This window comes from Symphalangus syndactylus, chromosome 22 (genome assembly GCF_028878055.3).
Source record: "Symphalangus syndactylus isolate Jambi chromosome 22, NHGRI_mSymSyn1-v2.1_pri, whole genome shotgun sequence".
In the NCBI taxonomy this organism is placed as follows: domain Eukaryota; kingdom Metazoa; phylum Chordata; class Mammalia; order Primates; family Hylobatidae; genus Symphalangus; species Symphalangus syndactylus.
In genome coordinates this window covers 51,638,241-51,660,409 of record NC_072444.2, presented here as the reverse complement: position 1 = coordinate 51,660,409, position 22,169 = coordinate 51,638,241, and the positions used below count along the sequence as shown (strand labels likewise).

The 22,169-nt window shown below is 44.1% G+C and overlaps 2 protein-coding genes across 9 annotated transcripts in view; one reads left to right on the top strand and one right to left on the bottom strand.

The window, feature by feature from the left end:
* The window catches only part of C22H2orf76 (chromosome 22 C2orf76 homolog), a 64,894-nt gene extending 51,076 nt beyond the window's left edge, over positions 1–13,818 (bottom strand). For 2 of the 3 annotated variants that reach the window (XM_055261167.2, XM_055261168.2), the window contains exon 1: positions 13,681–13,818. Coding sequence is in view for 1 of the 3 variants with exons in the window: in XM_055261166.2 (XP_055117141.1) it covers positions 13,325–13,387 (63 nt within the window). In the remaining 2 variants the exon portion in view is untranslated. Of the gene's footprint in view, positions 1–13,324 lie in introns of all 3 variants that reach the window. The other variant, XM_055261166.2, reaches the window with a different exon arrangement.
* Positions 13,819–19,420, top strand: DBI (diazepam binding inhibitor, acyl-CoA binding protein). 6 transcript variants are annotated; one of them, XM_063631308.1, is made up of 5 exons: positions 13,819–13,951; positions 15,079–15,196; positions 15,687–15,757; positions 17,606–17,668; positions 19,116–19,190. In XM_063631308.1, exons 1-4 carry the CDS (start codon positions 13,943–13,945, stop codon positions 17,663–17,665), a joined length of 258 nt encoding a protein of 85 aa, XP_063487378.1. In that variant the 5' UTR covers positions 13,819–13,942; the 3' UTR covers positions 17,666–17,668; positions 19,116–19,190. The 6 variants fall into 6 exon arrangements, with proteins under 6 accessions (XP_063487378.1, XP_055117151.1, XP_055117148.1 ...); XM_055261176.2 differs by lacking the exon at positions 15,687–15,757 and having other exon boundaries at positions 19,116–19,420; XM_055261173.2 differs by lacking the exon at positions 15,687–15,757 and having other exon boundaries at positions 13,820–13,981; positions 19,116–19,420.
* Positions 19,421–22,169: the final 2,749 nt, after the last annotated feature.

Below are 22,169 nucleotides of genomic sequence, written 5' to 3'. Positions count from 1 at the left end.
TTGGCAAAGGTAAGCGGGTATAAAAGGAGAAAGGGCAGGAAATTGTTAAGAAGAAAATCACTGAATATGCAAATGATTCTGAAACTGCCCTTAATGATTTTGGAGTAAATAATCCTTAAGTACAATTAAATAGCATTCAAATATGTCATTTTATCAAAAAAAAATGTTGTTTAAGTCCAGGGGTGATGTGGGGGAGCCTAAATTATTTTTATTATCCTTCTTAAAAAGACGGAACACCTAGCATACTGTTAGTAGATGAATGATAAATGCTCACCATTTACAGAAAATTTAACCTTGGCAAATTAATAACTATATTAATTTCAGTTTAAGTTTATAAGAATGACAAAATTAATTCGCACTTAGGACTATGACTAAAAGTAAAATGTTAATTGCATTTTAATCTACTCTGGCCTACTTCAAAAGCATAATTTTAACTCTTGGATGGAGAACAAAATTTTCTTCTAAAAATAGATCTTGGTAACAATGAAATATCAAGAGCTGGACATTATAATAAAAAGAAAAAATAATTTTCTTTTTTTTTTTTTTTTTTTTTTTGAGAGTCTCACTGGAGTCTTGCTCTGTCACCCAGGCTGGAGTGCAGTGACGTGATCTCGGCTCACTGCAACCTCTGCCTCCCATGTTCAAGTGATTCTCCTTCTCAGCCTCCAGAGTAGCTGGGACTACGGGCACATGCTGCCACGCCCAGCTAATTTTTGTAGCTTTAGTAGAGATGGGGTTTCACCATGTTGAGCAGGCTAGTCTCCAACTCCTGATCTTAGGTGATCCGCCCACCTCAACCTTCCAAAGTGCTGGGATTACAGCCGTGAGCCACCACGCCCAGCCCCAAGAATTTTCTTTTTAGGACAGACTGGAGAAAGGGTGGGAAAAGGACTGGGAGAGGCTGGTTGAAGGTACAGTTGAAATTAAATAGGAGGAATCAGTTCTGGAGTTCTATGGTTAACAGTACATTACAAAATAGCTAGAAGAGAGATTTTTAAATATCCTCACCACAAAGAGATAAATGCATGAGGCAATGGTCACACTAAATACCCTGATTTGCTCATTCTACAACATATATATGTATTGAAACATCAAATTGTGCTCCCCAAATATGTACAATTACGTGTCAGTTAAAGAATCTGCTTTAAATTTTTTCAAAAACATTTTTTTTTTAAATATGAAACTCAGCATTTATAAACTACATTTATGGCAGGACATGGTGGCTTACGCTTGTAATCCCAGCACTTTGGGAGGCTGAGGAAGGCGGATCACTGACGGATCACTTGAGGTCAGGAGTTCGAGACCAGCCTGGCCAACATGGCGAAACCCCGTCTCTACTAAAAATACAGAAAAATATTAGCCGGGAGTGGTGGCACACTCCTGTAAGTCCAGCTACTGGGAGGCTGAGGCACGAGAATCGCTTGAACCAGGAGGCAGAGGTTGCAGTGAGCCAAGATCGCACCACTGCACTCCAGCCTGGGAGACAGTGTGAGGCTCTGTCTCAAAATATAAAAATTTTTTTAAAAACCCTACATTTATAAACTAGGACTATGTGAGGGTTAAATAACATTTGAAAACTTCTTGGCATTTTTTTTATTGTTGTTTAGCTGCATAATACAAATGAAAGCACCATTATTCTAGAAGAGTTGGTTAAATCATTTTTCACTGACAGAACTTTTGAGAAAGATATTTTCAACATATTCATTTATAAATGATTTCAAAGTCTTCAACCTCAGCCATTTTTTAGATAGGTTAAATAAATAAAATCTTCCACCTCTAGGGGTTTAGGTAACACAGTAGGTACAAGATAAATTTTAGCTAATCTGCTGACTGGCACATGCTTCTCCATGCTGTAACTGCTTTACTGCATAATGACATTAGCAGCTGACCTTCCCTGAGGAAGAACCATAATCAGTTCCAAATAAATATATCCTTGATTACTGTTCACATCTAGAATACACCACCCACTGACAAATCAACACCTACAATTCCTCAGACCTGCCATTATGACCTTGAATCTGGAGCAAATGCACAAAACCATAATTTGTTTTCTCTGCTCAAGATATGCAAGACTCTCCATAAACCATTCTGGACAGTTGAGTTTTCCCAAGGGTTGGAGACTTAACCATTTAGAAAGAATATTTCATACACTTTCTTAAACAAGGTATACTAGGTATAAATTCTATTTTTCTTGATTTGCAATCATCAGTGAGAATATTAATCTTTGTACTGTGTGTTGGGAGACATTTCTCCATGGGTCTCTCACACGTCTGCGTGTCTTAGAAGCAGAGGGGCTGGCTGCTTTCATTCTGAACTATCTTTCAAGGATATGTATATAGCGAACAGCTTAGAAAGACAGAGACAGTATCTCCCACCAGACTGTCCAGTACAATGAAGACATCTCACTCCAGGGTAAGGCTGCACAGGTTTGCTTGCAGCCCTTTATAAAGAATTTTATTTACCTAAACCTGAGGTTCTACAGCTGTGACATAAACCCACTGCACACGCAGTAGCAACTGAGCTACTCTGATTGCCCCTGTGGGACCTATAGGGAGGAGGAATGGAATAAACTCCTCCTCTCAGTGGTGGCATTAGATTCTCATAGGAGCATGAACCCTATTGTGAACTGAGCATATGAGGGATCTAGGTTGCATGCTCCTTATGAGAATCTAATGCCTGATGATCTCAGATGGGACAGTTTCAACCCAAAACCATCCCCCTACCACCCCATCCATGAAAAAATTGTCTTCCATGAAACCGGTCCCTGGTGCCAAAAAGGTTGAGGACTGCTGCTCTACAATGCCATCCACCCAACAGGATGTAATGGACATTTATAGAACACCCCACTAATGACTGCAAAATGCACATTCTTTTCAAGTATCCACAAAATAGATGCCAAGACGTCCATATCTTGCACCACAGGAAAAAACCATGAAGAGTTTGAAGAAGTGAAATTAAACAATGTGTTCTCTGACCATAGTGGAATCAAATTAGAAATCAGAAACAGGAACCTACCAGGAAAGTCTTCAAACACTTGGAAACTAAGCAACAGACTACTAAACAAGCCCTGGACCAAAGAGGAAGTCTCAAAGGAAACTAAGGCCAGGTTCGGTGGCTCTCAGTTGTAATCCCAGCACTTTGGGAGGCTGAGGTGGGCAGATTACTTGAGGTCAGGAATTCCAGACCAGACTAGTCAACATGATGAAACCCCATCTCTACTAAAAATACAAAAATCAGCTGGGCGTGGTGGCAGGCACTGTAATCCCAGCTTCTCAGGAGGCTGAAGCAGGAGAATCGCTTGAACCCAGGAGGCAGAGGTTGCAGTGAGCTGAGATCACTGTTCTCCAGCCTGGGTGACAGAGCGAGACTCCGTCTCAAAAAAAAAAAGGAAATTAAAAATACACTGAACTGAATGAAAGTGAGACACAGTTAAAGCACTGTGAAGAGGAAAATGTATAAATGCATATATTAAATGAGAAAAAGTCTCAAGTCAATAATCTAAGCTCCCACCTCAAGAACCTAGAAAATCAAGAGCAAAACAAACCCAAAGCAAGCAGAAGGAAAGAAATAATAATGAGCGGAAATCGATACAACTGAAAACAGAAAAACAACAGAAAATCCATGAAAAAAGAGCTGGTTCTTGGAAAAGATTTTTTAAACACTGACAAATCTTGAGCGAGACCAGCTAGGAAAAAAAAAAAGAAGGCAAAAATAACCAATATTGGGAATGAAACGGAGGATATCATTACAGGCTCTGCACATAGCGAAAGGATAATAAGGGAATATTATGAACTAATTACATACGTACATTTCACAGCACAGACAAAATGGACCAATTTCTTAAAAAACTAAAACTACCACCACTCACCAATATGAAATAAACAATATGAATAGCCCTATAACTATTAAGGAAATTAAATTCATAATTTAAGAACTCCCAAGAAAGAAATCTCTGTAAGAACCTGATGAGGTTCCTAGAAAAAAGGAAGGAAGGAAGGAAGGAAGGAAAGAAATCTCCAGTGCTAGAAGGTTTCACTTGAGAACTCTACAAAACATTTAAAGAAGAATTAACATCAATTGTACACAACCTCTTTCAGAAAACGGAAAAGGAACATTTCCTAATTCACTTTATGCAGCTAGTTTTTCCACAATAAAGCCAGACAAAGCCATTACTAAAAAAAAGACAATGACAGACCAATATCCCTTATGAATATAGACATGAAAATCCTTAGTAAGACATTAGCAAATAGAATTTAGCAATACATAAAAATAATTATACACCATGACCAAGTAGAGTTTTTTCCAGAGGAGCAAGGTTAGTTTAATATTTGAAAATCAATCAATGTAATCCACCAAATTAACAAGCTAAAGAAAAATCACATGATCACATCGAGTGATACAGAAAAGGTACCTGATAAACTTCAATGGAGACTCAACATCCACTGACAATAAGGACTCTCAGAAAAACAAGAGGGAAACATCTCAGTTTGGTAAAGAGCATCTACAAAAAACAAACCAAAAAAAAAAAAAAAAAAACTAGAGCTAACATTAGACTTCATGATGAAAGACTGAATGCTTTCCCCCTAAGATCAGGAACAAGGAAAGATAGCCATGCTCACCATTCTTATTCAACATGCTGCTGGAAGTTCTAGCCAGTGAAACAAGGCAAGACAAGGAAATAAAAGGCAAAGAGATGAGAAAGGAAGAAATAAAACTGTCCCTATTTGCAGATGACATGATTATCTACACAGAAAATCCCAAGAATTCTCAAAAAAAAATCTGGAATTAATGAATTTGGCAAAGTCACAGGATACAAAATAAACATACAAAACCAACTGTATTTCCAAATAGTAGCAATGAACACATGGAACACAATATACAATACAAATACAAAATATTGACAATAACATTCGCAATCACTCAAAAACAAGTATTTAGGTGTAAATCTAACAAAACATGCACAAAAATATTGAAATTAGGCCAATTAATAACACTGCAATGGCCTCTAAGTTTTTAAGTGACAGGAAGAGTTGTTAGTCTCTCGTTTTAAATCAAAAGTTAGAAATGATTAAGCTTAGTGAGGAAGGCATGTCAAAAGCCAAGATAGGTTGAATGCTAGGCCCCTTGCACCAAACAGCCAAGTTGTGAATACAAAGGAAAAGTTATTGAGGAAATTAAAATGCTATTACAGTGAACACACAAATGGTAAGAAAGAAAAACAGATGGCTCACACCTATAATCCCATCATTTTGGGAGGCCTAGGTGGGTGGATCACCTGAGGTCAGGAGTTCAAGACCAGCCTTACCAACATGGAGAAACCTCTGTCCCTACTAAAAATACGAAAATTAGCCAGGAGTCGTGGTGTGCATCTGTAATCCCAGCTACTCGGGAGGCTGAGGCAGGAGAATCACTTGAATCCGGGAGGTGGAGATTGCAGTGAGCCGAGATTGCACCGCTGCATTCCAGCCTGGGCGACAGAGGGAGACTCTGTCTCAAAAAAAAAAAAAAAAAAGGCAAAACAGCCTGTCGCTGATATGGAGAAAGTCTGAGTGCTCTGGATAGAAGGTCAGACCACTCACAACATTTCCTTAAGCCAAAGCCTAATCCAGAGAAAGGTCCTAACACTCTTCAATTCTATGAAGGCTAAGAGAGGTGAGAAAGCTATAGAAGAAGAGTGAAGCTAGCAGAGTTTGGTTCATGTTTAAGGAAAGAAGCAGTCTCCATAACAAAAAAAAGTGCAAAATGAAGTCTGAAGTGCTGATGTAGAAGCTGCACCAAGTTATCCTGAAGATCTAGCTAAGACTGATGAAGTTGGCTACACTAAACAACGGATTTTCAACACAGACAAAACAGCCTTATATTGGAAGATGATGCCATCTAGGATCTGCCTAGCTAGGGAGAAGTCAATGCCTGGTTTTAAAGCTTCAAAGGACAGGCTGACTGTGGGTAAGGGTTAAGGCAGCTGGTGACTTTCAGTTGAAGCCAGCACTCACTGATCATTCTGAAAATCTTAGGGCCCTTAAGAATTATGTTAAATCTACTCTACCTGTGCTGTATAAATGGAACAACGAAGTCTGCATGACAGTGCATCTGTTTACAGCATCGTTTATTAAATATTTTAAGCCCACTGTTGAGACCTAATCCTCAGGAAAAAAAAGATTCCTTTCAAAATATTACTGCTCATTGACAATGCATCTGGCCACCTGAGTGCTCTCATGGACATGTACAAGGAGATTCATGTTTTCATGCCTGCTACCACAATATGCATTCTGAAGCTTATGGATCAAGAAGCAATTTCAACTTTCATGTCTTATTATTTAAGAAAATACATCTTGTAAGACTACTGCTACAATAGATAGTGATTCCTCAGATGGATATGGGCAAAATAATGCGAAAACCTTCTGGAAAGGATTCACCATTCTAGAGGCCATTAAAAATATTCATGATTCAGGAGGAGATCAAAATAGCAACATTAACAGGACTTTGGACGAACTTGACTCCAACCTTCATGGATGACTTTGAAGAGTTCAAGACTTCAGTGGAGGAAGTAACAGCAAATGTGGTGGAAACAGCAAGACAACTAGAACTAGAAGTGAAGCCTTAAGATGGGACTGAATTGCTGCAATCTCATAATAAAATGCCAGCGGATTAGGAGTTGCTTCTTATGAATAAGCAAAGAAAGCAGTTTCTTGAGACAGAATCTACTCCTGGTGAAAATGCTCTCCCTGTCGCCTAGGCTGGAGTGCTGTGTTGAAATGACAAAAAAAGCATTTAGAATATTGCATAAACTTGTAAAGCAGCAGCATGGTTTGAGAGAATTGACTCCAATTTTGAAAGTTCTGCTGTGGATAAAATGCTGTCAAACAGCATCTCATGTTACAGAGAAGTCTTTCTTGAAAGGAAGAGTCAATCAATACAACAAACATCATTGTTGGCTTATTTTAAGAAATTGCTACAGCCACCCCAACCTTCAGCAACCACCGCACTGATCGGTTAGCAGCCATCGACATTGAGGCAAGACCCTCGACCAGCAAAAGGATCATGACTCACTGAAGTAAGGTGATAGTTAGCATTTTTTAGCAATCAAGTATTTTTAATCCAGATATGTACATTTGAGGCCAGGCACGGTGGCTCACGCCTGTAATCCCAACACTTTGGGAGGCCGAGGCAGGTGATCACCTGAGGTCAGGAGTTTGACCAGCCTGGCCAACATGGTGAAACTCCATCTCTACTAAAAATATAAAATTAGCCAAGTGTGGTGGCACATGCCTGCAATCCCAGCTATTCAGGAGGCTGGGGTAGGAGAATCACTTGAACCTGGGAGGCAGAGGTTGCAGTGAGCTGAGATTGCACCATTGCACTCCAGCCTGGGCAATGAGAGCGAAACTCTGCCTCAAAAAAAAAAGATACATACATTTGTTTGACATAATGCTATTGCACACTTCATAACAGACTATACATATAGTGTCAACATAACTTGTATATGCACTGGAAAACCAAAAAACTGTGACTCATTTTGTTGTGATCATTGTTTTATGTCAGTGGTCTGTGACCAAACCTGCAATATCTCTGAGGTATGCCTGTAGACAAGTGATTGGCAGCAGCTTTATTCATAATAGCCAAAAAGTGGAAACAATAGCGATAGCCTTTAAATAGTGAATGGTTAAACTCTTTCATCTATATGATGCAATAGTACTCAGGAATAAAAAGGAACAAAACTATCATTCACTCAACAACCTAGATGAATCACCAGAGAATTATTCTGAGTTCAGAAAAAACAATCCAAAAAGGCTATATACCACAATTTCATGATACATAACATTTTTGAAATGATAAAATTATAGAAATAGAGAAGAAAGTTGTGGTTGCCAGGGGCTGAGGAGGAGCTAGGAAGTTAGTGGTTGTGGCCACAAGGCACTATTAGGAATCTTTGATGATGGAAATATTGTTATTTTACTTAAATGTATCAATGTCAATGTATTGATTGTGTTATGTATTCTATATGGTTTTGCAAGATGTTACCACTGGGAGAAACTAGGTAAGACGTACAAGAGATCTCTCCAGACTACAGTAGTCCTCACTTACAGTTCCACTTTCAATGGTTTGAACCCAAAATGGGTTTCGTGGGTTTGTTACAAACGGCCAACCACTGTCCAAAAATATTAAATGAAAAATTCCAGGAGTAAACACTCACATTTTTATTACAATATATTGTGATAACTGCTCAATTTTATTATTTTGTTACTCTCTTACTGTGCCTAATTTAAAACTTAAATTTTATTATGTTTTGATATGTACGTACAGTCAGCCCTCCGTATCTGTGGGTTCTGTCTTTGCAGACTCAACCAACTTCAGGTGAAAATATCCTGGGAAGAAAACAATAAAAAAAATACGAATACACTAAAAAAAAAAAAAAACTGTAAAATACAGTATCACAATTATTTATATAGTATTTACATTGTATCTAGTATTATAAGTAACCTAGAGATTATTTAAAGTATACAGGAGAATGTGCATAAGTTACATGCAAATACATCATTTTATATAAGGGACTTGAGCATCCATGGATTTTTGGCATCCATAGGAGGTTATGGAACCAATCCCCCACAGATATTGACAGACAACCATCTAGGAAAAAACATATATAGGATTCAGGCCTCCATTGGGGGGGTCTTGGAATTTAGCCTCTGAGGATAAGGAGGGACTATTGTACTTTTTATAACCGCACGTCAATCTATGTAGTTAGCTCAAAATAGCGTTTTTTTGAACAACATTGCCCTTCAAAGGAATTATTAGCCAAAGCATGTCACCAGATCTTTTTCCTTTTAGGCAGAGTCTCTCCCTGTTGCCTAGGCTGGAGTGTAGTGGCAGGATTATACCTCACTGCAGCCTTGTCACCAAGGCTGTATTTTAATACAGTGGCGTTTTGAACAATAGGAGTCCAACTTCTATTTTTTTCCACCTCTGCCATCCCTGAGAGAGAAAGACCAACCCTTCCTCTTCCTCCTCAGCCTACTCAATGTGAAGATGACAAGTCTGAAGACCTTTATGATCTACTTCCACTTACTGAACAGTAAATAATTCTCTTCCTTGTGATTCTAGTAACATTCTTTTCTAGTTTACTTTTAAAAATACAGTAAATAATACATATAACATATAAAATGTGTTAATCAACTGTTATCAGTAAGACTTCGAATCAACGGTAGGCTATTAATAGTTAAGTTTTAGGGTAGTCAAAAGTTACACACAGATTTTTGACTGTGTGGAAGGTCAGTGCCCCTAACCCCTGTGTTGTTCAAGGGTCAGCTGTATTTCTAATTTTCTTGTTGACAGGCAGAAGAGTTTACTAAGAAAATTCATCTCTAACAATCTAGTTTCGAGGCATTTTCCAGGTGGTTTGTCATGTGCAGCTAGGAGCTGAATAGGCAAAGATGTAGAAGGCAATGTAGATTTAAAAGAGAATATATAACACACTGTTATTAAAGTATGAAGTTGAACAAGAACTCAGTATTGAACTCAAGATATTTTCATTATTACTGCCCATAATCATGAATGCTTCTAAACAGAGCGCAGGCAGCACCTGACCAGTGTATGACCAACTCATGGAGAAGCAATTCTGAAGGAAGTCCTGTCTTCCTTACTTCCAGCCAGCCTAGGATACTTCCCTATCAAAATCTTCCACTCCCAAGCCATCTCTGCATCTCACCTCAGCCCTAAACACCCCCAGCCCAAGTTGGGTAGGCAGAAAGAAGAGGAAGAAGAAAATGGTAAACATGTGCATGCCACACCTGTTCACTCTTCTCTCATGCCCGCCTTGCCACAATTCCTCTGAAGACGAACACCCAAAGGAAGGAGAGGGTAAGAATGGCAAAGGCCTTGCTAACACTTCCAGCTGCCAGGCCTCCTCTCACCAGTTATGAGGAAAGCCAGGCTTCATTCTTACCCCACCCCCACCAACTCTCACCTCCCTCGGCCTTCACAAAACCCTTGACTCCACCCATACCTCCCCAATCCTATCCAGAAGCATTTCCAAAGTCCCTTCTTCCCTTTAAAACTAGTCTCCTGAGCCAGGTAACGTGGCTCATGCCTGTAATCCCAGCACTTTGGGAGGCCGAGACGGGCGGATCAGGTCAGGAGATCGAGACCATCCTGGCTAACACGGTGAAACCCTGTCTCTACTCAAAATACAAAAAATTAACCGGGCGTGGTGGCGGGCACCTGTAGTCCCAGCTACTCGGGAGGCTGAGGCAGGAGAATGGCATGAACCCGGGAGGCGGAGCTTGCAGTGAGCCGAGATCAAGCCACTACACTCCAGCCTGGCGACAGAGCGAGACTCCATCTCAAAAAAAAAAACTAGTCTCCTCCATCTCTGCTGGAGCCCTGCCACAGGACTCACATTCCAAGTAACCTGAAAGAAAATACAGAATGAATGTAATCCATCATTTGTGGATGCCCTAACCCTCACCTTATAGTAACTCTAGTTACTAGAGCAACTTGGAAGCACTCCTGTAATTGTAGTTCCTTTTCTGGTGATTAGGTTACTTTCAGAAATTAGAGGTTTCATTTATACTAAGAAACTTAATATGAAACTACTATTCCCACCCACTGAGCAAGAAATGCTTTCGCTTATTAATATATCTTGCCAGGGCTAGGCACAGTGGCTCAGGCCTGTAATCCCAGCATCCTGGGAGGTTGAGGCAGGGGGGATCACTTGAGCCCAGGAGCTCAAGACCAACCCGGGCAATATGGCAAAAACCCATCTCTACAAAAAATACAAAAAATTAGCCGGGCATGGTGGCACACACCTGTAGTCCCAGCTACTTGGGAGGCTGAGGTGGGAGAATCACCTGAGCCCAGGAAGTCAAGGCTGCAGTGAGCCATGATCGTGCCACTGCACTCCAGCCTGGGTAATGGAGTGAGACCCTGTCTCAAAAAAATAGAGAGAGAGAGACAGAGAGAGAGACAGAGAGAGATAGGAGAAAGGGGGAGGGAGAGAGAGGCAGGACACAGAGAGAGGGAGAGGAGATAGGAGAAGAGAGAGAGAGAGATCTTGCCCATCTGGCTTTATGCTGAGACCCACCAAGTGAAGCCTGTGGCAGACAAGACTGGTTTCTATGAAAAAAATAAAAATAAAAAATAAATAAAAAGTGGCATCCCCAGATGTGAAGGCAAACTACAACAACGACAATGGCCTCTCTATTGACTGGCAGGGTCAATTTGGCTGACAAGTTGGCTGGTCAGGTTTCTCTTCTCCAGGTGCTCGGCTTCCAAAGCTGGGAGTGATACAAAGAGATTACATGGTCTTTGCACCAGAGTTCATCTACTTTACTCAACCCCATAGTTTTACATTCAGTTCTAACAAATTTAGATGGTTTCCAAGTTCAGTTAATCAGAAGGAATAAATCTTCATAGAGAGAAAAACACTTTATTCATTCAACAACTATTTGTTGAGTGCCTAAGAAGTGCCAGACACTTGGAGATTCAGCAGTGACTGGTAAACAATGACCCCATCTCCTCCTGGCTTATGTGTGTTTGGTGGGAGGCAGGGGCAGAGGGTTACCAGTAGAAAAGTAAATTAAAATTAAAATAATTGTAAATAAAATAATTACAACATGTTACGGTTGCTAACAAGGACATAAACAGAGCTGAGGATCTTGCACTCTCAGAATTATGAAAAGCAATATTCAATCAAGGCCAGGCACAGTGGCTCACACCTGTACTCCCAGCACGTTACGAGGCCAAGGTGGGAGGATCCCTTGAGCCCAGGAGATCAAGACCAACAACATAGGAAGACCCCATCTCTACAAAAAATAAAAATAAAAATAAAAAAATTAGCCAGGCATGGTGGTTGTGCCCAGAGTTCCAGCTACTCAGGAGGCTAAGGTGGGGGGATCACTTGAGGCCTGGAGTTCAAGGCTGCAGAGAGCTGAGATTGTGCCATTGAACTACAGCCTGGGTAAAAGAGTGAGACCCCATCACATACAAAAATAATTCAAAAACAAAAACTAAAAAACTAAAAGCAACTGATCTTTGAGAAGTGATAACTGCATTTTCAAAGTACCTAATCTCAACAATACCCTAAATTAAAACCTGCTGACTAGGAGATGTATTTGACTGCAAATCTGGCCCACACAAGCAATAATCTGAGTTTCCATCAAGTAAGCTGTAAGCACCAAGTAGAGCAAAAACAAATCCAAGCCTCAAATGGAAAAAGCAGCTCTGAATTGTGATTTTCAAAGAAACCTGCATTTCTTACACTTCAGTGTACTTTCCCCATATTTAACTCCAAGATTTTTGTTAATTTGTTTGGTTCTCCTTTCTCAAACAAAATTATGCTCAGACTGAAAACTCTAGATTTGTTCCCTATTGCATCTTCATTTCTTCCCAAACATTCCATAAAATCTGACCTACATGAAGTTAGCAAGTTAAGTCTGAAAGCGTCTACCTTTCCTGGGGAGGGGGAAGGTGTAGGCAGGGCGGAGATTTGTAGTCCAGCCCTCTTGCCACAAATTATGAATTAGAGAGGAATGATTTTGCTTTTATAATGATCTCCAGAGAATTTTCCATCATTTCCCTCTCTTCACCCAGCTCCTTTGTAACCACTGCCAGAGAAGTCTTCCTTTAGCTTCTTAAACATCGATCCTAAAACACTTCCAGACACCTGTGCTGCTCCTTTCTGTTCCCATGGAGATTAGGCTGTGTAACAATCTCGCAAAGGCGTTTCCCTCCGTCTCCTCATCCTCTTTTCAAACCCTTTTACAATTTGCCATCTCACTCAGCATGACAGTCAAAGTCCCTGTGATGGCCAACTTCTGCATCGCCTAGCCATTCTGCCACCGCCAAAACTCTCCAGCCTCATCTTTCTCCTCTTCCCCTGGTTCCTTGCCCACGCCTTTACACTTGTTCTCTGCTTGGAATCCTCCCTCCCCTCCTTGAGGAACTTTCTCAAATGTCACCTTCCCTCGATACTCACCCTCCTCCATTTAAAACTATAAACTTCCAACTTCCTAAGCCCCTAAAGAACTCTAGATTTAACTTATTGTATAAACTACTGTCCCTACTTGTAAGTTCCAAGATTGCAGGGATTCACCTGCTTTGTTCACTGCTGTCTGCCAAGGTCTAGAACAGTGCAAGTTACCCAACAGTTCAATAAACAGCCATTCATTTAACAAATATTTGCTGAGCACTTCGTCCCAAGTTTGTTAAATCAAGACAAATAAGACACTGTCCCTGCCTTTAACGCACCAGATGGAGAAATGCATCACAGACATATATGTGCAATACAGGACTGACACTAAGGCCACAGGCAAGTCAAAGAACGTGCCAAAAGTTCAGAGGAAGAAGCCTCGGCTTTGCCTTTCGGGAGACCAGTCCAGCTTTCCACCATCACGCTGCTCACCAGTGACCATCTCCGGGGGTCTCCTCTAGACCCCAAGGGAGGAGCGGGTCCCGCTCGCCATTCTCAGGTCTCAGAGTTTACTTGTCCAGAGATGCAACTTCCGGCCTCTTCAGGCCGGGCAGGAGATTTAAGGAAAGAAAAGAAACATAAGGACTTCCGTTCTTCGGTCTCCGTCCCCTCCCCTTCCCCCGCGTGCCGTCCCCACAACGGCCCAGGACTGAACCCAACTCTCGACCAACTCCCGGCAGCAAAACTAAGCGCCCTACTTCCGTTGTCCCCACCTGCTCCCGGCGTTCCCTTTGGCTACTCCCGGCGCTTGCGCAAGCGGTCCCACGTGGGCTCGGGCGGGGCTGGCGCCGCGGCGGGGGCTGGGCACGCCCCTAGCGCATAGCTGGCTTCTGATTGGCTTTCCGGTGCTCGCCCGAGCAGGGTTGGGGCGAGTGGACCGCGCCTGTAAAGGCGCTTGCCAGTGCAGTCTGGACGATCGCTTCCTGGTCCTCGCCTCCTCCGCTGTCTCCCAGGAGTTCTTGCAAGTCGGCCAGGATGTCTCAGGTACAGCGCTTGCACAGCCAGGCTGCGAAGGTGCAGCGGGCGGGAGGCCTGTTGGGGGCTCAGCCGGGAGCCAGAAGCTCTCGGGCTCTTTCCTTCTGTGCCCCTCACTTCCTCATGGACCCATGCCCAGCCCTGATTCGTTGGACAGAGCCTTGTGAGCGGGATTTTCCGTTTGGGGATTTCTAAATCTGCTGCCCACCCCGCAACTGCCGGAAAGTTGCCCATGGAGTGGACTTCGCTGTGTAGCCGGAGAAGGCTGGGAGTCGAGGGTGCTTGATGGAAAGATGGGGGAAGGGGTTGCACGGATTGGAGGAGCGAGGAGACTCAGTCCCCATCTCGAAGCACAGGGCAGGACGTCGCGGCGGAGTGGGGAAGCGAGGAGGCCGTGGCCGGGAGCTTGGAGGTCATGGGAAGTACGGGGCCGGGTGCTCAGAGTGAGGGACGAGGAGAATCGCGGCCCGGGGAGAGGTGACCTAGGGGCCGCCCCCTTCCCTCCAGTGTAGACCCTTGTCTGAGACCGAGCTATGTGGGGCGACCCCTGGCTCCTCCCGCCTGCCTCTGCCAATCCGGGCACTGGGACAGAGGTCGGTGTTGAACGCCCGGGCCCCAGGGGGAGGGAGGGGACCAACGGGCTTCGGCGCTGACACCGCGGCACTCATGCCCTGTCCCCTTTCAGCTGTTTCCAGCATACTGTTCCCTCTCTGTCCCCAGGCCAGGGCTTCGCTGAAGCCCCAGCCACTCCCTAGTGCCTGGCCCGGTGGTGGCCAAGCAGTTGGCCTCGCTGCTTCTCCCGCAGAGTGGACGCCCACTGCGGGCGAAGGCTTGGCCTGCCCTCTTCACTGCTGTATTTCCAGACCTGATGCCTGCGTTTGTGAGAGCGCTGGATATACGGTTTTCGATTGAACGAGTGAACTGGAGGGGCTTCCCCTTCTTGTGTTGCTGAATCTTTCTAGCTGCCCCGTTGGGGCAGGGAGGGGCAGACACACTTCAGGGGCTGCATTGCCCGAAGGGTGCCACCTTTCCCACCTCTCCATCCCTGTAACTGGGCTTTCTTCAGGCCACAGCAGGACTCTTACCCTCTCCCACCCAGAGGAGGCCCTCAGTCCTCTCCTCTCCCTTCCATTCAGGCTGAGTTTGAGAAAGCTGCAGAGGAGGTTAGGCACCTTAAGACCAAGCCAGCGGATGATGAGATGCTGTTCATCTATGGCCGCTACAAACAAGCAACTGTGGGCGACATAAATACAGGTATGCAGAGCGGCGGGTTGGGAGGGCCTCTGCTCATCAAAGCAGGCTCAGCAGCCCAGACTGGAAGTCCCTGGGAACTTCACTGTCAAACTGCCTGAGGCCCTACTCTTCAGGTGGAGTATGGTGATGGTTCCTGGGGTGGAAAAGACCATGTTCCGGATTCTCAGTGTCTCCAGTAGTAGCAGAATTCAAATCCTGGTTTTAGAAGGTCTTTACTGGTTATCACCAGCAGCTCCTCTCTACTAGGGAAGGAGCAAAGGCTGCAGCTTGGAAAAGACTTGCTGAAGGCTCTCAGCTCAGTGGTATCATTGTTGAGCCGTTCAGCTTCTGCCCTAGATGGGCACGATCAAAGTTGGAGCACTTTTCGGAGCACTTGACAGCCTGGCCAAGCCTGATATCAGGAGCAGAGAAGCACCTGGTTTCTTCGGCCAGTCAGAGCATTTCGCTAACAAGTCTGTGCCTTCCTGATGACAACTTTTTCCCTGTCCAGAAATCTTGGTGCTGATTTTGAGGCTGTGCTTTGGACTGTCATGTTCTGTAATAACATCTTTCCTGCCTTGGGTAGGTTTCATTATGTCCCTAAGTCCCTGAAATGTGGGTGGATACTGAGGCAACAGCACAGTGCATTCTGTGCAAGGACTCAGCGTTATGGCAGCACAGAAGGGAGGTTTCCCCTGCCCCTGTTGAGGAGGAAGGTGAGCATGGTCCCCATTTCCACAGTAGCTGGGGTGGAAGATGGAGCAGGTGGGCTGGCTGCCAACCAGCTGGAAGCAGGAAATGACACCCAGAATGATGGATCACAGGCAATACCAAATCAAACCCTGGGGTTCACATGGAGCACTTAGTTGAAGAAGATCTTGTGGTGAAGATGAGTTTTACAGTGAGTTCGTAAACTCTATCCTTCCAGGGAGGGGAAGGAAAGGTGAAGTGGAGGAGGCCAGAGGTGCCAAGATGCTTTTCTGACAAACAGTATTTTCACAGAGACTGGCCTGTGCCCATACTAGAGTTACCGATTACATGAGTCTAGATAGACTGGCGTAGGAATCTATCACTTACTGATCAAAGAGGTGTCATCGGCTTTCTCTAGGGCTGTACTATACAGCCCTATTACACGATTATAAAACATGATAGTCCAAACACGATAGTTTAGGATAATAGCCAGTAGCCACATATGACTATATAAATTTTAACTGAGGCTGGGTGCTGTGGCTCATGCCTGTAATCCCAGCACTTTGGGAGGCCGAAGCAGGCGAATCATGAGGTCAGGAGTTTGAGACCAACCTGGCCAACATAGAGAAACCCCATCTTACTAAAAATACAAAAATTAGCTGGGCATGGTGGCACATGCCTGTAGTCCCAGCTACTTGGGAGGCTGAGGCAGGAGAATCACTTGAACCTGGGAGGCGGAGGTTGTGGTGAGCTGAGGTCACACCACTGGGCTGGGCAACAGAACGAGACTCTATCTCAAAAAAAAAAAAAAATTAACTAAAAATAGTTAAATAAAATCAAGTGGAGCCACATTTCAGATGCCCAGTAGTCGTTTCAGGTACTTGGTGTGGCAAGTGGCTCCTGAATTGGACATTGCAAATATACATGTACATTTCCATTTCCACCACTTGGAGAGAGCTGTCGAGGAGTGCTATTCTAGGATCCTGATGATGACCGCAAGGGCAGTTTGTTTCAGCTGTCCCTGGGAACACTTCCCTGAAAGCGCTCAGGGACATTTTCTCAGGCACAGTGCTCCAGGCTACGGACTCTGATTGTTCCCTATGGCTCTGGGGCTGGGCATGGTAGTGAAATAGGACAACAGGGAGATGGTGAGTGTGTTTCCCAACTGCAGATGATAACAGGTCTATAAGCATAAAGTCATCATATAACTTAAAGAAACCTTACCCTCGATGAAATCTCCCACAGATCAGCAAGAAATAGACTAACCATTTGGTAGAAAAATGGGGCTAGGATATAAACAGTTCACAGGAAAGGACACCTGATATCATTAATGATGAGGGAGAGAAATTGGGTAGCTAAGAGCAGGGGTAGGAGAGAAACTTTATAGTATTTTCCTCTGTAGCTTTTGAATTTTAAGACATATGAATGGATTTTTTTTTTAAAAAATTGTAACTAAAGTATAATTTTTTTAAAGGAGAAATTTTGGAGTCATTTAACTTGTAAGACAAAGGCTATCTTATAATAAGAATAGTGTTCTTCCTATTTGCTCTAGATTTTAAGTTTGGATTGGCATACATTGGTTTTCTTAGGGCAGAACCTACTCTACTAGACCTATTTAACCCCATGACAGAACCTAGAAGGAACAGGTGTAATAGAAGATGGCATTTATGGCAAGAAGGTTGATCAAGTTCTCCGTTAGAATTTGAACCAGATCTAATGCTTTTTCTTCCCTTGTTTAAGAACGGCCCGGGATGTTGGACTTCACAGGCAAGGCCAAGTGGGATGCCTGGAATGAGCTGAAAGGTAATTGTTCTAATCAATTTCCCTCATTTGTGAAACCCAGTAATGAAAGAGTCTTCATTATGAAGTGTAAGGGAGGAGGAGAGAAAACAAAGTCAATGGGGCACGTGTGGGAAACCAGCCTGACCTACGCCAGAATGGGAAAAAACCAGGCCACCTACTTTTTCTCCTAACACCACTTATGCCTTTTCTAAAAGTACCATCTCTGAGCAGGAGTATCATCTAGAGAGGAGGGGCTGGGAACCAGGCCACTGAAAAATAGTTTGGGAAATGATGTAGTTGATGTGGGCTTTGGATGTGTTCAGAATAAGGGGTGGTTTCCTGTCTGCAGCTCCCTCTCCCCCACAAGGCCAGGCGGTGACCCCCTAACCCCAGTGGCCCTCCCCAGTTCCTTCCTAGCCAGAAGGGTACATAAAAGAAGGGAATGAGCTAATGCATGGCCTGCCGCTGGCATCGTAGGCTCAGTGAATGGAGCCATTATATGCTAAGCACCAGCAGCCAAGAAATATCCAAGCTCGTACTTAATCACGTGCCACCTGCAGCAGCAAGACCTAAGAGTTGGCACCAAAGCTCCTGGCAGCATTAGTGTTCCTGCTGGCTAGTTTCTGAATAAGCCCTCTGTCTCTGCAAATGAGAAACCCTTGAATTCAGAAAGGGCCACAATACAATAAACACACTCCTAGGATCTGCAAGTAACTGGGAAGGGAATGCCTATCTGCCTGGCCATTTTCATGGGACATTTCCATACCATCCTCAGGCCCCATGTACTCTCCAGTGCTTCAGAACAAGCTCTGAGTTCCAAAGGGTCTCTCTCCTTCACCATAGAATCAAGGAAACTGGGTGTCACTGTCTCTGAGGGATACATTCAGTGTCCTTTCTACTGCAGCAAGAAGACAAAGATTTGTCTCATTCCCCTCCAAGAAGCAGCCACTTTTGCTCAGAGTTCCTGAAACTTTTCTCATAGCCTTTCTCTGGGGAGAAGAGGATGCCTGGCTTTGCTTTTTCACTGCCAGCTTAACAGCTCTGGGAGATAGCAGCCCAAAACAGAGATACTGAAAAGGCCAAAGCCAATGTCAGTCACGAGAGTTAGCAGGACCAGTCAAGTCACCACGATGACAGTTTCCTGCCTCTCTGGAGGGTGGCACCTCTCTCTCGAGGCTCACACTGGCCATTCCCCCAGGACAGGTGGGGGATGCAGGTGTCCAGCAGATGGGCGACAGACCTTGGCCAGCCCCACCAGGCTTTCTGAGCACAGTTGCTTATGGAGCATTCACTTCGGGCCAGGTTCCGTGGATACTGTCTCCTCCAACGTGTAATTAGTAGAATCTCAACTTTATTAAGTGAGAAACTGAGCCTAGGAGAGTTACAGCAGAGCTGCCTGGGACTCTGGAGGCTACTTGTTTCCTACCATGCTACCTCCCTGACAACTAATCCTGTCGATTCCTTACAGGGACTACCAAGGAAGATGCCATGAAAGCTTACATCAACAAAGTAGAAGAGCTAAAGAAAAAATACGGGATATGAGAGACTGGATTTGGTTACTGTGCCATGTGTTTATCCTAAACTGAGACAATGCTTTGTTTTTCTAATACTGTGGATGGTGGGAATTCGGGAAAATAACGAGTTAACCCAGTTACTCAAGGCTGCTCACCATACGGCTCTAACAGATTCGGGGCTAAAATGATTACTGACCTTCCTTGAGTAGTTTTTATCTGAAATCAATTAAAAGTGTATTTGTAACTTTAAATAACTTTAGTGATCTGAGTTCTTGAGATTATTTACTCTGTCTGACCTCAGCCTTGCTTCCTTTTTCTAAAGACCTCTGTAGTGCTTCAGCTGCATACCTGGTAAAGTATAAGGCGGGCAGTCCTGCCCTGCACCCTGGCCCAAGGTGTGCTGGCCCTTTGTGGGGAGAAGGAGGATGGTAGAAGTGACCTTTCTTTCCTCCTTCCCAGTTCAGCCACACCGAGGAAGATGAGGCAGGCTGGCTGAGACCACAGTCTGCAAGTGCTTCTGATGGGGACGTTCCTGTCCCAGGCCCAGTGTGAGGCAGGGTTTACAGTGTTTGAGGTTTGTCTGAGGCCCAGCTGGTCCCTGATTCCAGAGTGCATGAGTCAGGGTGGAAGCCCCCATTAGGAATGGAGTGTGAACCTGACAGGAGGCATTCCCCAAGTCCCGGGGAAGCCACAGACAGCTGTGTGGGCAACAGTCAGTGGGCAAGGGGTGTGTCCTCTGCAGGGAGCAGGGAGCAGAACCCTGGGAGCTTGCAGAGAAGAAAGGCTGGAGCTTGACTCTGGAGGATGTAGGAGGTAGGTTGTTGAAAAGTAATAATGAAGAAAAGGAGACAGCTCTCTAGACCCTTCTTGCCAGATGTTCCCTTCCAGCTCTTGGGTTTACAATCCCGCTGCCCTTTGCGGTGGGGATCATACCTCAATATTGTGTAACGGGGATTACTGTGCCCACTATTTGAGTGAGGAAATTAAGACTCAGGTGATTTAACTGGATCCAAGCCCAGGGCTCACTGGCCAGGAGGGCCCTGTTTGTCCCCCTCCACCACATTCCCTCTCATGGCCCCTGGCTGCCACTTAGTCTGCACCTCTGCTGTGTTGCAGTGAGTGACATCTGTCTCTCTGGGCTAGCATAAGGTGCTGGTGTGAAATCTGTCCCTTGGGCTGTGCAGCTCACTCCAGAGGAGTGGCTTAGACAAGGAGGTCCCACTTCCAAAGCTGGAGTGAGGCACAGATGAGAGAGACTTTTAAACACCTCAGGTGACTAGGTCATAGCTGGTTTGGGAGATGCCCTCCCCCCTTACTAGAAAGTACTTGTACCGGTTTCTCAGAAAGTAGTGTTTGTGCAGTTCTGATAGCACCAGCAGCCTGGGGCTGCACCCACTCCTGTGGCTCCCACAGGAGTCCTTGTACCACCCAGGGCTGGCTCACAGGGTGTCGCGTGGGGACAAATTATTGGGGGAACCCACCCCCAATATTTCAACATAGGTTCTATTTTCCATAAGTGTCAGCTGGCTGAGAAATAAAGAGAAAGAGTACAAAGAGAGGAATTTTACAGCTGGGCCACCAGCGGTGACATCACATATCAGTAGGACCATGATGCCCACCTGAGCCTCAAACCAGCAAGTTTTTATTAAGGGTTTCAAAAGGGGAGGGGGTGAAAAACAGGGAGTAGTTACAAAGATCACATGCTTCAAAAGGCAAAAAGCAGAACTACTAATAAGGGTCTAACAAAGATCACATGCTTCTGAGGGAACAGGACAAAGGGAAAAAGCAGAACTACTGATAAGGGTCCAAGAAAGATCACAAGGCAAAGAGCAAAAGCAGAACTACTGATAAGGGTCTATGTTCAGTGGTGCACGTATTGTCTTGATAAACATCTTAAACAACAGAAAACAGGGTTTGAGAGCAGAGAACCAGTCTGACCACAAATTTACCAGGGCAGAGTTTTTCCCCACCCTAGTAAGCCTGAGGGTACTGCAGGAGACCAGGGCGTATCTCAGTCCTTCTCTCAACTGCATAAGACAGACATTCCCAGAGCAGTCATTTATAGACCTCCCCTCAGGAATGCATTCCTTTCCCAGGGTATTAATATTAATATTCCTTGCTAGGAAAAGAATTTAGTGATATCTCTCCTACTTGCACATCCATTTATAGGCTCTCTGCAAGAAGAAAAATATGGCTGTTTTTGCCCGACCCCACAGGGAGTCAGACGTTATGGTTGTCTTCCCTTGTTCCCTAAAAATCGCTATTACTCTGTTCTTTTTCAAGGTGCACTGATTTCATATTGTTCAAACACACGTTTTACAATCAATCTGTACAGTTAATTATCACAGTGGTCCTGAGGTGACGTACATCCTCAGCTTACGAAGATAACAGGATTAAGAGATTAAAGACAGGCATAAGAAATTATAAAAGTATTATTTGGGAACTGATAAATGTCCATGAAATCTTCACAATTTATGTTCCTCTGCTACGGCTGTAGCCGGTCCCTCCGTTTGGGGTCCCTGACTTCCAGCAACATCTCTCCCTTTCTTTTTATATAAATGTGCCATGGTGATGAAGGCTTGTTTGTTCCTTGGTTTTGATGCAGGATTCTTTGACTAGTCCGGCACACTAAAAACAAGCCAATTAAACAAAGAAACATGATTCCAAAATTTACTACAGTGGAGCCCCCAATAGACTTAATCCAAGTTGTGGGGTTTAGTCCAGAAAGACTTTCTGCCACCTGATCTAACACCTCAGCTCCAGGCACAATGGATAAATGAGCTTGAGAGCCTTCAAAAATTTGTTTTTTAAATTTAGTTATGTCCAAAGATAAATTATCTTCCCTACCCAGCAGGTGTCCTTTGACCATTTCCCATGAGTGATCAGTCTTGTTGTAGGAATATGGTGTGATACAAAAATCAGAAGTATTCCAATCACACTGCATTTGCATGTGATGTTCAAGACTCATTAGCTGATCTCCAAGCCAAATAACAGACTGTCTTAAATCA

Coding starts and splice junctions, on each gene's coding strand:
- DBI (XM_055261171.2), top strand. CDS start 14,476: ATGTGGGGCGACCCCTGGCTCCTCCCGCCTGCCTCTGCCAATCCGGGC. Junction 14,536..15,078: donor ATCCGGGCACTGGGACAGAG/GTCGGTGTTGAA, acceptor CCTTCCATTCAG/GCTGAGTTTGAGAAAGCTGC. Junction 15,197..17,605: donor TGTGGGCGACATAAATACAG/GTATGCAGAGCG, acceptor CCCTTGTTTAAG/AACGGCCCGGGATGTTGGAC.